Source organism: Hakea prostrata, chromosome 6, assembly GCF_041222555.1.
Source record: "Hakea prostrata isolate BN-2017 chromosome 6, UWA_Hpros_2, whole genome shotgun sequence".
Taxonomy (NCBI): Eukaryota; Viridiplantae; Streptophyta; class Magnoliopsida; order Proteales; family Proteaceae; genus Hakea; species Hakea prostrata.
Genome location: NC_142605.1, coordinates 41,133,251 through 41,146,462, shown reverse-complemented (window position 1 = coordinate 41,146,462; position 13,212 = coordinate 41,133,251). Strand labels below are relative to the sequence as shown.

The window sequence follows — 13,212 nt, the reverse complement described above, 5'->3', positions numbered from 1 at the left end:
CATCGCATTCCCTCAGCTATAAAGGCTCACACCATTACCAACTCAAGGTAGATTCTCTAAGGTGATTCCTTTGATCAACACGGTCGAACACGTTTTTGTAGTATTATATTCTAGGGTGGTCAAGCAGCACGTGCGAGTGGTCCATCTGAAAATTGTAGCATCACACAGAAAGCAAAAATCCTACTCCTGGTCCTGTTATCACTTATCACATCCACCAATTACAACTCGGGGGTTAGTTTTGTAATTCCGTAAGCATGGGTGGGTTGGCCCTTCAACCCTTCCAATTGTCCAGTATAAATGGTTCGAGGAGGGATCTTTTAGTAAATTCATTAATCAAATAGGCTGCGTAAAAGTGTAAAACTCTTTCGGAAAACTGATGCACGATAGATACAGATTCTTCGTTTCTCCCAAATATTTAGCTGGGAAGTAATGCAATCGTGTCCTCCAAGAGATATTCGGACCCACCTGAATCGCGATTTACTCTTTCGGATTAAATCCTGGTGGGATTAAAGAACACTGGTTCAAGTAACCGTTGACGGCCGATGACAATCCATCCGCGTTAACGGTGCGCACGAGTCTTTGATGTTCTGCGGTCGTATTCGCACTCTTCTTTAGTAGTAGCTGAGGACTTTACTCAGCTCAGCATCCTGAAACTCTTTAATGGCGGAAATCACACTTTTCATCTACATTGGGAACGGGTCTGGTCCTTAGTAACTCTATATAGAGACTCTTATTCATAGATAAGAACTGAAGCAAATTGAGAAAGGTTTTCTTCTCTTGATCTGGATTCGTGAAATTTTCCGGCATCTTCCTTTTCTTTTCTTCAGTGGGTTCATGGAATTGTAGATGGGTTCTCTGGAAGTTGGGTTTCCACAGAAGAGGACCACTCCTTTACTTCGTTCCTTACCTTCAAGCAGAAGCGATCGACATTCATTTCTTCAGAGGCCCAGATCAAGATTTGCTAGGTTTCTAATATTCGAGAAGGTTGACTACCACCAATGGATTTTCATTGTTGTCGTCTTCTTCTTCGTTGTTGTTCTATTCCAGGCGTTTTTACCTGGCTCTTTGACGGAGAGAGGCGATGTGTCTTTTCAAGAAAAGAGAGCAGACTACAATGACTCGATAGTCTTAAAGGAGATGGGCAAATTCTATTTCGGGGAGGGTATTCGTTTTGAGCCGTCAAAGCTTCTGGAGAAGTTCGAAAGAGATGATAGAGAGTCGAATTTTTCTTCAGCTTTTGGCAGGCCTTTAGTGCGTTCTGGAGTCAGAAAGCCGCAGCTTGCTTTGGTCAGTGGTTTCTTGAAATTTCCCCCTTATGAGGAGCCTCTGTTCTTTATCCTTGTACATTTCTTTCGATTGTCTGGATTTTTCAAGATCAGCAGCTCCTCTTTAGTAATTTGGATTGCTTGGTTCCCTTTCTTGTTGAGATGTTTTTCCTAGTCAGTTTGCCTGACATTTTCTGAGCTTCCCCTTGAATTTGACTTCCGCAGGTCCTCACAGATCTATCGTTGGAGCCTAGACAACTGCTGATGGTCAGTCTTGCTGCGTCTTTGCTTGAGATTGGATATGCAATTGAGGTAATAGGAAAGTGGAACACTTTGAATCTGTGTATAATTTGAGCGGTTGCAGCCTAGTAATGCTTCTATTTAGAACTTGAACTTCCAAAATGGAATTTCTTTTCATTAAATTTTGTTGAAACCAATGACCTAATTATTTTAGCCTCGAGTAACTCTTCGTACCTGCTGCTGCTACTTCTCCAAACGTATTTATCTTAAAGTTCTTTACAATTGATAGTCTTTGCCTTTTTCTGTTTGAATTATACAAGTCCCCCATCTGAATGATTCTGAAACCTACACATTTTCAGGAGGATGGGCAAAGGTGATCGCTTATAGTACATTATATTGAGAACCTCTCGGTTTAGGGACTAAAATTTTTAGAATCAATTTTGGGGAGTTACAATTAATTGCTCATGCTCCTGATTAGTTTTCCATGGGTCAAAATTTCCATTCTACTTATATAAAATCAGTCATGGTCCTCTTTTTGTTTCCTTCATGGCATGGAATGATAGGTTCACCTAATGCCAGAACAACAGCAAACACGAAAATTGGGGCCACGTTGGTTTTTCTTTTTTTTTTTTGGGGGGGGGGTGTTTGGACTGTTTTTTGCGACATGATTTTCTTTTTCTAGTGAATAAATAATGTTCAGTTGGCTCAACCTAGTTTTTGAATATGGATTTTCAAATCCATTTATATCCTTGTCTAGGTGATCACGATATCGAGTTTGAGTTGCAGCAGCAGGAAACAGCAGAGGCTGTGTATATTATGACCCCCTCCTCCAAAACACAAAAAAGAAAAAGAAAACAGTGGTGGGAGCCTTATGCACTGATGATAACAACAATTAGATTTATGGCCGTGGACTCCACTGAAAACATTGATTTCAGTTGACACCTTTTCAGAAATGAAAATGATAAAGTGTCTTACCATTTTCGCTGCTGGTTTTGTGTTTGACTTGACTCAGCAGATAACACTTGTAAATAATTTTATCATATAAGAAGATAAAAGTTCTTGTGATCAGAGCACCCATGAACGAACCACCTAATAATGGATTAGTGTAAGGATGATCTGGCAATCCAACCTATAGGAAGGACATGGTCTGGCGTTAGATACTCATCAAAATTTCATACAAAAACTCCATTTATACACTCTTGTATTGCCTCATTACCTTGACAAGCAGTTAAAGTGCCATTTGACCCATTTGGACATGAAATTTGGGCCCTAACTCTTCCACCACTAGCACATATTGGGACTAACCAGTTAACAACCTATGGTTGAGCTGAACACCGGTTGGCTTGCCATGCTAGTTAGTTACTGTTCCTGGTGATCTGAGTTAATTTCAATCTCAATCTTCAACTGCAGCTTCCCCAACTAGCATGCCAGTAATCAAGTAAGCGTCTTTTCCTTATAGCTGTGCATTGTCGTGAACCAGAAATACATATCCAACTTTGGATATTTATTGTTTTTGCAATTTGCAATACTTTGAGAACTAACATAATGATCTACTTAGCCTGATATTCAGTACCATGTAGGCAGATTGACTAGATCAACATAGAAAGTATCCTTTGACTATGTTTTGACTAGATCAACGTAGAAAGTATCCTCTGACTATGTATTTGAACATAGTGTTCTGTATGTCATTATGCTGTTCAAGACCTATACCTGATGATTGGCAACACTCTCAAAGTTTGTGTTCCCCTGATGTTATAACAGTGATGATCTTCCCCAAGTAAGGTGTTGTAGGAATCTCCTTTCTGTTTAGTGCTTGACTATTTTAAACACAAATCTGTGTGCTTTCATATATTCCTTGCTAAATCATGTAGGACTTTCCGAGAGGAAGTCTATAGAACTCCCCACTATCTTAAGTATTGCTGATATTCTGATATAGCTTAATGAAGAAAGCAATAAGATGACACACTTTGTATGTCTATTCACCATATCTTTGTTTTATTTTTTTATTTTTTAAATCATGTCTAGGTTGACCTTCTCAAAGATGGCTAGAAGGGCATCTTCTTCTTCTTTTTTTAATACATACATGTTTTTCTCTCTAGGCATGTGCATTTGATTTCGGTTTTGTCCTTCATATGTAACAATTATTGGAGAAATATCACAAACATGTGCTTTTCTCCCGGAGGCAGGGCTTTGTTTTGAATCTGTCCTTTGTATGTAACAATTAGTGGGAGATATATCAGTAACTGCTGTATGAAACTCATCTTGATACTCTTCAACTTTTGCTTTGTTATGTGCAGGTTTACTCACAGGTAGATGGTCCTGTGCATACTGTCTGGAGAAGCATAGAAGTGCCTGTTAACATTCTTCAAACAAGTAATAAAGCAGAGATCAATGTGGACTGGTTAAAGTATGCAGTGTTCTTTTTCAATAATCTTAAATGACTAGTTTTCATTCTGCAAAAATCTCATAAGAGAACTGAGATCTGAAACCAAACAACAATAATTCATCTTCTTGCTTGTGAGGCAATATGCAATTAACAAGGAAATGTTGCGGTAGCTTTGGGTTCACAGTGTTACAGAACCCCAAGCTTTCACTATCTTATGTGGGATACGCTGGAACTGGTCGATATTTTGTGATCAGAGTGTTTACTGTACTGGAAGTCTGCCAAGACTTAAAATCCAAGCATCTGGAGAGTGCCTCATGTTACTGTGCAAAATTATTTAGACCCCATTGGGAGAAGGGGGGAAAACTTGCATGATTGTTTCCTATTTATTATTTGAGGAGTAAATAGGACATGCTGTTTTTACCACATATATTATATACCAAAAGGTAGTAAGTTAGGCATGTTTGAGTTGGATCTGTTCCATGTATCTTCTATATGTTGGAGTAAAAGCTCGTAAAGCTTCTGGCTCCAAGATCCAACAGGAAAAAAGCAGGCATGTTTTTCATGTTACAAGTGGTTTTGTCAGTTAATAACATTCAATGCTTATAATGAAGAGGTTGAGTTCATTACAGTGTAATCACCCCTATGCTATTCATATTAGTTCCCTCTTGGAAAAGAAGGCTGGGAAAGTCTGACTCTCATATTGAAACACTTTTCTAATCTGTGTTTTAAATCAACTCAGTCTTCTCGCTACTAAATGTGTTGGTTACTTTTCTGTTCTGTATCTAATTCAAGAAAATGTTTCTGCAGCTACGATGGCATACTCGTGAATTCACTGGAAGCCAGGGGTGTTATATCATGGTGATTATAGTTTTTTACTGCCTCCTTTTTTTTATTTACATCTGCCGATTATTGCCTATGTCTTGCCTAATGCCCCAAAAAAGAAGTGTGTTGCCTTTATTTCATTTCATCATAATCTTCATTGGGGTCATCAAGTACTTGAAACTCTAGATTCGAGATCACTTCACACTCTGCCATTGCCAAGTTGATTTGGCTGTCCCGAATCTCCAGACCAACAATGACTGAGTTTGTGTTAACATCTGGTACCAGACCTGGTTAGCTAAATTTTCCTGGGAATTGGTATTGTATCTTGGGGCTGTTTCCACTTCTACTGAGTTGACTTAACTGAGTTGTCTGATTTAGTCATTATCAATTGGGAGTGGGTTTCCTGTACTAGCAGTCAAGGAACCCTTCCCAGTGTTCAGCCAAATGGCAATTAATGTCAGACTTTACTCATGTAGTAAGTATCATCCTGCATGCTTGTTTCCATTAAGTGGAATAAACTTAAGAGAAAAGTTAAAATGCCAATAATATAGAAAACAGCTGGACAGCTAGTTGACCTGCAAGATACGGTTTAAAGTTCAATATTGGTGGGCTATATGGTCGAGGTGAGTGAGGAAACCTGATGGTGATGTAAAGGATGACCTACTTTTACCATCTGTTTAAATTTCCGAATCCTTTCTGTAGATATAAGATCTAAATAAAATTGTTATGGTGGAGGAACTTCAAAAAAATCATGATAACTGGATAAGTTACATTTGTAAATTATTTGCTTGGTGGTCAATCAATTTGCTTTACATTATCTGCGGATATAATTTCATATGTGAAGTTCTGTTTGTTGGTGAAATCATCGATAAATAATAAATGAACTCATTTATACTTTTTACAGTCTTGTAGACGAGCCTTTCAAATCTTTGCCGGTTATATGGATGATCCAAGAAAGATCACTAGCTACCCGGTTAAAGCAATACATGTCGAATGGGCAAGTTCAGCTTCTCAATGATTGGAAGCAAGCTTTCAACAGAGCTACTGTTGTTGTCTTCCCAAACTACTTAATGCCGGTAATGTTTGAGTGACAAGCCTTTATTAAACCGTAATTCTGTTTTTGGCAAATGTATATCCGTACATATGGTGCTGTGGTGCATTGTAGAGAAATAAAATGACCAAACATTTGATGGTCATGATTTGGGTCTTCTAACTTAATGGGATGACCGTTGTTCTCTGACCTCTGTGGCTCAATGTTGAGAAGAAATTGTTCTTGCCACATTTCCAGAGAGTACAATGGCAGTCAGATAATATCAGACTTACAAGATCTGTAGGACAATTTACAGTCCATGCCTCCTCGGACCCTGCAAAAAGCGGGAGTTACAATGAGTTGCAGCCCTCAATATTTAATCTACTTGATCTCGTTGCTGGGATTGTTCTGCACCCACAATGCATCTGTACGGGATGTCTATTGACTATGTTTACAGTTAGGCGTCATTAGTCCTCACTAGAGTCAGATTGGTTTTGGTTTGGTTCTTATCTCTAAAAGGAAGAGTTCTTTCTGATTCCTCAGATGATGTATTCAACATTTGATGCTGGAAACTACTTCGTTATTCCGGGCTCTCCAGCTGAAGCGTGGGAAGCAGATAATTTTCTTGCCTTGTACAGTAAGGATGATTTACGAGTCAAACTGGGTTTCAAACCGGATGATTTCATTGTTGCCATTGTTGGAAGTCAATTTTCATATAGTGGCTTGTGGTTGGAGTACAGCCTTGTTTTGCGGGCCTTATTACCGCTTCTTAGAGAGTTCCCATCTGACAGTGGTTCTGCTTCTCGTGTTAAAGTCTGTATCATTAGTGGGAACACAGACCACAAAGTGTCTATGGAGGTGTAGTCTCTTGAGAAATCTCATTCAATTGTTCTCCTTTTTGGCTAGTTTCGTTATCTTAGTTTGGTTCCTTTTCCTCTATATTTCATTGAATCCATTTTGCATTCTTCGTAGGCAATTGCTTTTAACTTGGGATATCCAAATCAGAGTGTCAGGGACATTGGCATTGATGAAGATGTGAACAGCTTTCTCAGCACAGCTGATCTTGTGATATATGGATCCTTCCTTGAAGAGCAAGCTTTTCCAGATATCTTGGTCCAATCAATGTGCTTTGGGAAACCAATTATTGCCCCAGATCTTTCCATGATTCGTAAATATGTAATGCTTTCTATGCACTTTGACTTCACACATCAAGCAGAAATTTTGGGTAGTCATTTACAAGGGATGTGCCTGTGGGGATAAGGTTGACCATTCATTTGATCTGACTTTTGGAGATCTAGAAAATAATGAACTGTTTAATCAAGCCACATGGTTAATTAAAACTTAGAATATTCAAACAGACTTTAACTGGATCAACCATCAAATTTAGTGACTTTAAGTTTTCCTCTTGTAATAGAAGTAGTTGAGTGCCAAAACAGTTAACTCCTGTGTTTGCTGCATGTCCATCTATAATCTAAAGGTGGTCTTGTTTGTTAAACAGAATCTATTGATTTTTATTTTCTATTTATTTTTTGAAACAAGTATTTCCCAGGCAAACTGCTGACTACAGTTCCAACAACAATTAGGTTGATGACAGGGTGAATGGGTTTCTTTTTCCAAAGGAGAACATCAGAGTTCTGACGCAAATTTTATTCCAAGCAGTTTCAAATGGAAAATTATCCCCACTGGCACAGAATATTGGATCAATTGCCAAGGGTCCTGCAAGAAATTTAATCGTTTCTGAAACTATTGAAGGGTATGCTTCACTCCTAGAAAAGGTTCTCAAGTTCCCATCTGAGGTTGCTCATCCTAAGGATGTTGCTAAGGTTTCTCCAAGTTTGAAAGAAGAATGGCAATGGCATCTCTTTGAAGACATTATAGATTCAAGATATTTAAACACAACATCTAGGAGTTATAGCTTTCTTGAAAAGATTGAGGAGATCTGGAACCATACTCAAATGGAGAGTTCTGGTGTGAGAAGTTCGACAAATGATTCTTTCTCCTATAACATTTGGGAGGAAGAAAGATACATTGAGATGGAGAATGCTAGGAAAAGACGAGAAGAAGAGGAGGTATGAAATTGATAGTGGTGATATCTGTGCTTAACTTGGGCTTAATTTTCTTGTGTAACCTACCTTTATGTCTCACATTTTATCCTCGTGGAAAATTATACCTGCTTGGTGCTTGATGCAGTTGAAGGGTAGAACTGATCAACCCCGTGGAACATGGGAAGAAGTCTATCGAAGTGCCAAAAGGGTTGAAAGGTTAAGGAATGTTTTACATGAAAGAGACGACAGGGAGCTTGAAAGGACAGGGCAGCCATTGTGCATCTATGAACCTTACTTTGGGGAAGGGGCGTGGCCTTTTCTGCACCATAGTTCACTATATCGTGGAATTGGTTTGGTAAGTCTGTTGCATATTTTAATCTTTTAGTGTTGCTATCTTTTACTCATTTCAAAGGGTGAAGACATGAATTAAGACCACTGAATTACTGGAGTCCTCTTTTTGTTCCTTGATGGATATGTATTTGGGGATCCTAAAATTTTTTTTTTTGGGGGGGGGGGGAACAGAGGGTTTCTATACTATGACTATATGAATAAAGTATTAAGCTGACTTTAAACCATTTAACCAAAAACACTTGAGTTCTTGCCTCTACTGATTTTTGTGAAGTTACCTTGGCTCTCAGTTATCTCTGACGTATGATTAGAAAGATGACATGGAGTTGGTTAGTCTGTAACCATATGTAGGTTTAATTCTCAACAGATCTTATTGGATTATGGAAAAGAAGGAATCCTTGGATTTTCTTTTAGTTTTATGTTTAATTCTTTTTAAGTGAATGGCCAAGAGATTCTTCATCCAATCCTATTTGACATTAGGGTTTGTTGAATGTAGTCTACAAAAGGCCGGAGACCAGGGGCAGATGATGTGGATGCACCATCTCGTGTTCCACTTCTTAATGACGCTTATCACCGAGACATCCTGGGTGAATTTGGAGCCTTCTTTGCTATAGCTAACAGGGTCGATCGCGTGCACAAGAATGCCTGGATAGGTTTTCAGTCTTGGAGAGCAACTGCGAGGAAGGTATGTTGGCTCTTCTGATATGTTTTCCTCCCTTGTGTTCCCTTATAATTATTTATTTATTGCTTGTCTGGAATTTATTGTCAACTGTTGTTAAAATAATTTTACCCCTTGTGATAAATTTTGTTTGGCTCAATTGAAATCATGTTTAATAGGGTCTGTTACCGGCTGTTATAGTTTCACAAACATAAAAAGTTTAGTTGGTCTAGTTGCAATAGATGGTGGCCCTGATTAATAGGTTGAATTATTTTTCTCCATACCTATTAAGATCTGGCAATAGTGCATGCTTAAAGAGTTACTTGGCTTGCACTGCCTCAGAGGATGTGAATTCTGTGATGTGTAATTGGTGTGGATTGATTTGGGGTTAAGTCTGAATATGGTATTATTGATTTCATTGATTGCAATGACATGTAATTTTACTTTCTTCTTCTAGTTTCTTAGTTTCTCACTAAATTGGTATGTTTTGGCCAATCCCATGCTCTTTGACACACTTTATGAGAAAATAAACTCATTGTCTTGTTGAGCTTATATTGTCCCTTAGTTTATCTTTGAGTGTTTTCCCTTCTACTTGCTTCTGCTGTAGGTTAGTCTGTTATTTACTTGTGGAGCTTTCTCCTTTTTTTTGTGCCACCAGGGGGAGAGGGGCAGTTTGTAGGGTGAGGGGTGTGGTTGGCTTTAATGATTGAACCTCTGTAGTTATTCCAATGCAATATTCTTTCTAAAGTCAGGCATTTATATCCTGCAGTTTAGCCGTGTATTTGGGATTTTTTTTTTAAATGACTGATGTCAAAATCTTCCTCGAACAGGTTTCTTTGTCTAATATTGCTGAGAAGGAATTGCTGGAAGCCATTGAAGGCCAGAGACATGGGGATTCCCTTTACTTTTGGGTCAGCATGGAGAAGGATTCTAGAAACAGCTTGCAACTTGACTTCTGGTCCTTCTGTGATGCAATAAATGCTGGAAATTGTAGGTAAGAAACTAAGAATCATATTTTGGGTCTTTATTGCTATGCTTCAATTTGATAAATGTTCTTTCAGAAGACAATCGTACTCTTTCTGGAATAAAACAAAAGTTAGGCAAAATTGCATCTTTTCCATTGATCTTGTACCCCCTCTTATTCATCATAACCTGCACATGACGCTCCTGCCACTGCAGGGTCCAGGGAGGCATAAATTCATAATGTATGCTGTCTTACCATTGCTTTTGCAAGGAGGTTATTTTCAGATATGAACACAATGGAGCAACCTTAACTCTTGCACCAGGCCCAACATCTATTTTTTTTCTCTTACAAATTAATTATATTTCATTATTTTCCTCTGAAGCCCCTTCTTTTACTTAATTTTCTTCATTGTATTTTTTAGTATGTTAAATTTAGATACTTTTATGGATGTTAGCATCTTTAGCCAGAAGCATGGTGGAAACTTTTCTTTTGAAGGTTCCAGATTTGCCATGTGGATTGTTAGGTTGGTCTTTCTGGTCATTGGATAGATCGGGAATATGACTTCAATGGGCTACATGTGTAGTTTGGATGCATAAATCAAACATGAAGTTCATTATGTATACAGTTTTTTCTCCCCTTGTTCTTGCAACTCAAAATATATGTGGAATTATATATATGTTGGTGGAGTTTTGCTTTCCATCTGAAGTGCCCAACATACATTTCCCACCGGAGAAAAAAATAATAATAAAAAAAAACCCTTAGATTACTGCTTTACTGCATATCCAATTAGAATGATGCAATGACTATCAGTGTAGATGCCGTAGATTTGTACTTTATCTCTCTTTTTCTTCCTGCCCCTGTAAGTTTTATCTTTCGTCTCATGCTTCATCTTAAATAATCCTTACATTTTCATGCCAAGGTATGCGGTTACTGAAGCCCTTAGAAGAATGTATCATCTGAAGAAAGATTGGAATTCCTTGCCACCAATGCCAGAGGATGGTGGCACCTGGTCTGTCATGCATAGCTGGGTTTTGCCAACTCGGTCCTTCCTTGAGTTTGTTATGTTCTCAAGGTATGGGGAAAATTTTGGAATATCATGGGTCTCAAGGTTTGTTTTTGTAGCCTTCTTGCTAGGGCAGTCATTGACTTGTTCCTTTACAGAATGTTTTTTGACTCATTGGATGGCCAAATGTATGACGAGCATCATCGTAGTGGTTACTGTTACCTCAATTTGTCAAAGGTACGTTGCTCTCCATCATTTAAATGAGTCTGGGGCTTTATTACTGTTCCAACTCCCATCCCCACCTATCCAAAACCAACCCCCCCCCCCCCCAAAAAAAAAAAAAAAAAAAAAAAAAAAATTGCAGTGGGCACTGTATTCCTCCACTCTTCATGGGTCGGAAACTGTTACTTCTGGTCCCACCTAGATCTAGGATACCTAGTGACTGTTCTGCCCAATTGTTTGAGCATTAAAGTTGTCACTACATGTGGCACACAGAGAATGTGATCAGCCTTTGGATATGGCTCATTTTTTTCTTCTCTCATATTGTGTTTCTGACAGCAGAGTGTTATGATGTTACAGGACCGGCATTGCTATTCTCGTCTACTTGAGTTGCTAGTGAATGTATGGGCATATCACAGTGCAAGGCATATGGTGTATGTGAACCCGGAGACTGGTGCAATGCAGGAGCAGCACAGGTTGGGAAGCCGGAGAGGTCAGATGTGGATCAAATGGTTTTCATACACTACACTAAAAGGATTGGACGAGGACTTGGCTGAAGAATGGGATGTTGACCATCCCACTCGGCGGTGGTTGTGGCCATTAACCGGTGAAGTTCTTTGGCAAGGTATGTATGAAAAGGAGCGGAATCAACGACAAAAACAGAAGGAGAAGAGGAAGCAACAGAGTAAGGAAAAGATATCAAGAATTAGGGGGCGAACCCACCAAAAAGTAATCGGGAAATACGTTAAGCCCCCGGCTGAGGAGACTGGGAACTCGAATTCAACAATGGTGACAATGGCTGTAGGGTAGAATATGCTTATCGTGGGTTGATACCCATAACTGGTGAGTCGGTCTGTGATTAGTTTGGGGCTTGCTTTGTAACAATTTTATCCTTCTGTTCACTGAAGCCTCTGGAGTGCTTCAAAGATGTAAATTGGGTTTCATTTTTTACAAATTTTTACCCATTCTTTTATCAAATCTGACAAGTGTATCTTGTTTTAATGTTCTCTCAGTAATGAATATATTTCCCAGTTTTTCATACGACCTCCCAACCCCCATAAAAAGGTATTATTTTCATGTAACTGAGCATATCCTTAACGAAACAAAAGAGTAACCCATGAGGAACAAAGAGCAAAAACAGACTCAAGCTACGAATCAACCACATGTACATTGCAATTTTGTGATTATTAGGAGTGCTAGGGATTGCCTAATTCTTGCTTTGATTTGTTGAAATACGCGTTCTCCTAAAATGAGAAGCAAAAACTCCTAAAATGAGAAGCAAAATTAACCCTTATCGGCTATGGTAGATGGAGCAATCAACACTTTTCCACTTGGTTTACTAATTCGAAGCCTCAAACTCAAGTACCTGGCTAAGTAAACCAAAAGAAAAAGCAACAAAAAATGCATGCAGCCTAGTGATAATTCCTAAAATTAGGTTTACATCCTGCATCCTCTTGTGAACCCGCAAATAAAAGAACCAAAAAATGCTGGGAAGTTCTGGGTTTTACCTAAACCAAGATGAGATGATATATGGGATAAGGTTTTAACAAGCTTTGATGGGATGGGATGGGTTGAGTCGAATTTGGAAAGGTTAGGGTTTTTGGAAAAGGTTGGTTAACAAAACCCAGATGGGTTGATCAATGGAAAGTATTTAGAAGGTTAGGGTTTTAATAAAGAATAACCCACGATCGCCACAAGGAAATTTGTAAAAAATTAAATTTGAAACACGATTTTTTTTTCGTCATCATTCTTTAGTATAGGCGCTTTTAATATAAAGGATTGGGATTTGGGATATTACATAAGGTACCAGCAAGAATCTAAGTCTGTTACTCTACGTTGACGTCATTGTTGTCTAGTCAAAAAAAGTTCACTCCTTGTTCATCCTTGAATTTTGGTTGTGATTTGTTTTTTCGGATAAAAAATCGTTTGTTGTGTTTGCTAGGGTCTTTAGGTACTCTTCCATTCTAAATACAATAAAATACTTTTCAATGAATAAATAAGGAATCAGTACCTATGCATGTGTTACATGAAAACTCTCTCTTGCACCTGTATCTTTTCACAGATGCAGAAAGGAAGAGATAAGAGGGACTCATCCTGAGAAATCGTAGTTCATAACCTACTTTCCAATAATGCATGGAATTAAGGCTCCCAGTTTTCTCAAATCGATCCAAGGTTCATGTATGCAAATCCTAAACCAAAACTAAAGTTTGATTCTTTCAGTTCCTGGAATTT

At 38.5% G+C, this 13,212-nt stretch overlaps 1 protein-coding gene across 1 annotated transcript; it reads left to right on the top strand.

The window, feature by feature from the left end:
- The first annotated feature begins 423 nt into the window (after positions 1-423).
- On the top strand, positions 424-12,114 carry LOC149014198 (glycosyl transferase family 1 protein). Its single transcript, XM_089158512.1, has 14 exons — positions 424-1,287; positions 1,491-1,577; positions 3,803-3,912; positions 4,699-4,749; positions 5,618-5,789; positions 6,287-6,601; positions 6,716-6,919; positions 7,327-7,812; positions 7,934-8,143; positions 8,633-8,821; positions 9,625-9,788; positions 10,678-10,830; positions 10,920-10,998; positions 11,341-12,114. The coding sequence occupies exons 1-14, from the start codon at positions 847-849 to the stop codon at positions 11,788-11,790; spliced, it is 3,111 nt and encodes a 1,036-aa protein (XP_089014638.1). The 5' UTR covers positions 424-846; the 3' UTR covers positions 11,791-12,114.
- The last annotated feature ends 1,098 nt before the right edge of the window (positions 12,115-13,212 follow it).

Coding starts and splice junctions, on each gene's coding strand:
- LOC149014198 (XM_089158512.1), top strand. CDS start 847: ATGGGTTCTCTGGAAGTTGGGTTTCCACAGAAGAGGACCACTCCTTTA. Junction 6,920..7,326: donor TTTCCATGATTCGTAAATAT/GTAATGCTTTCT, acceptor AACAACAATTAG/GTTGATGACAGGGTGAATGG. Junction 10,831..10,919: donor GAGTTTGTTATGTTCTCAAG/GTATGGGGAAAA, acceptor GTTCCTTTACAG/AATGTTTTTTGACTCATTGG.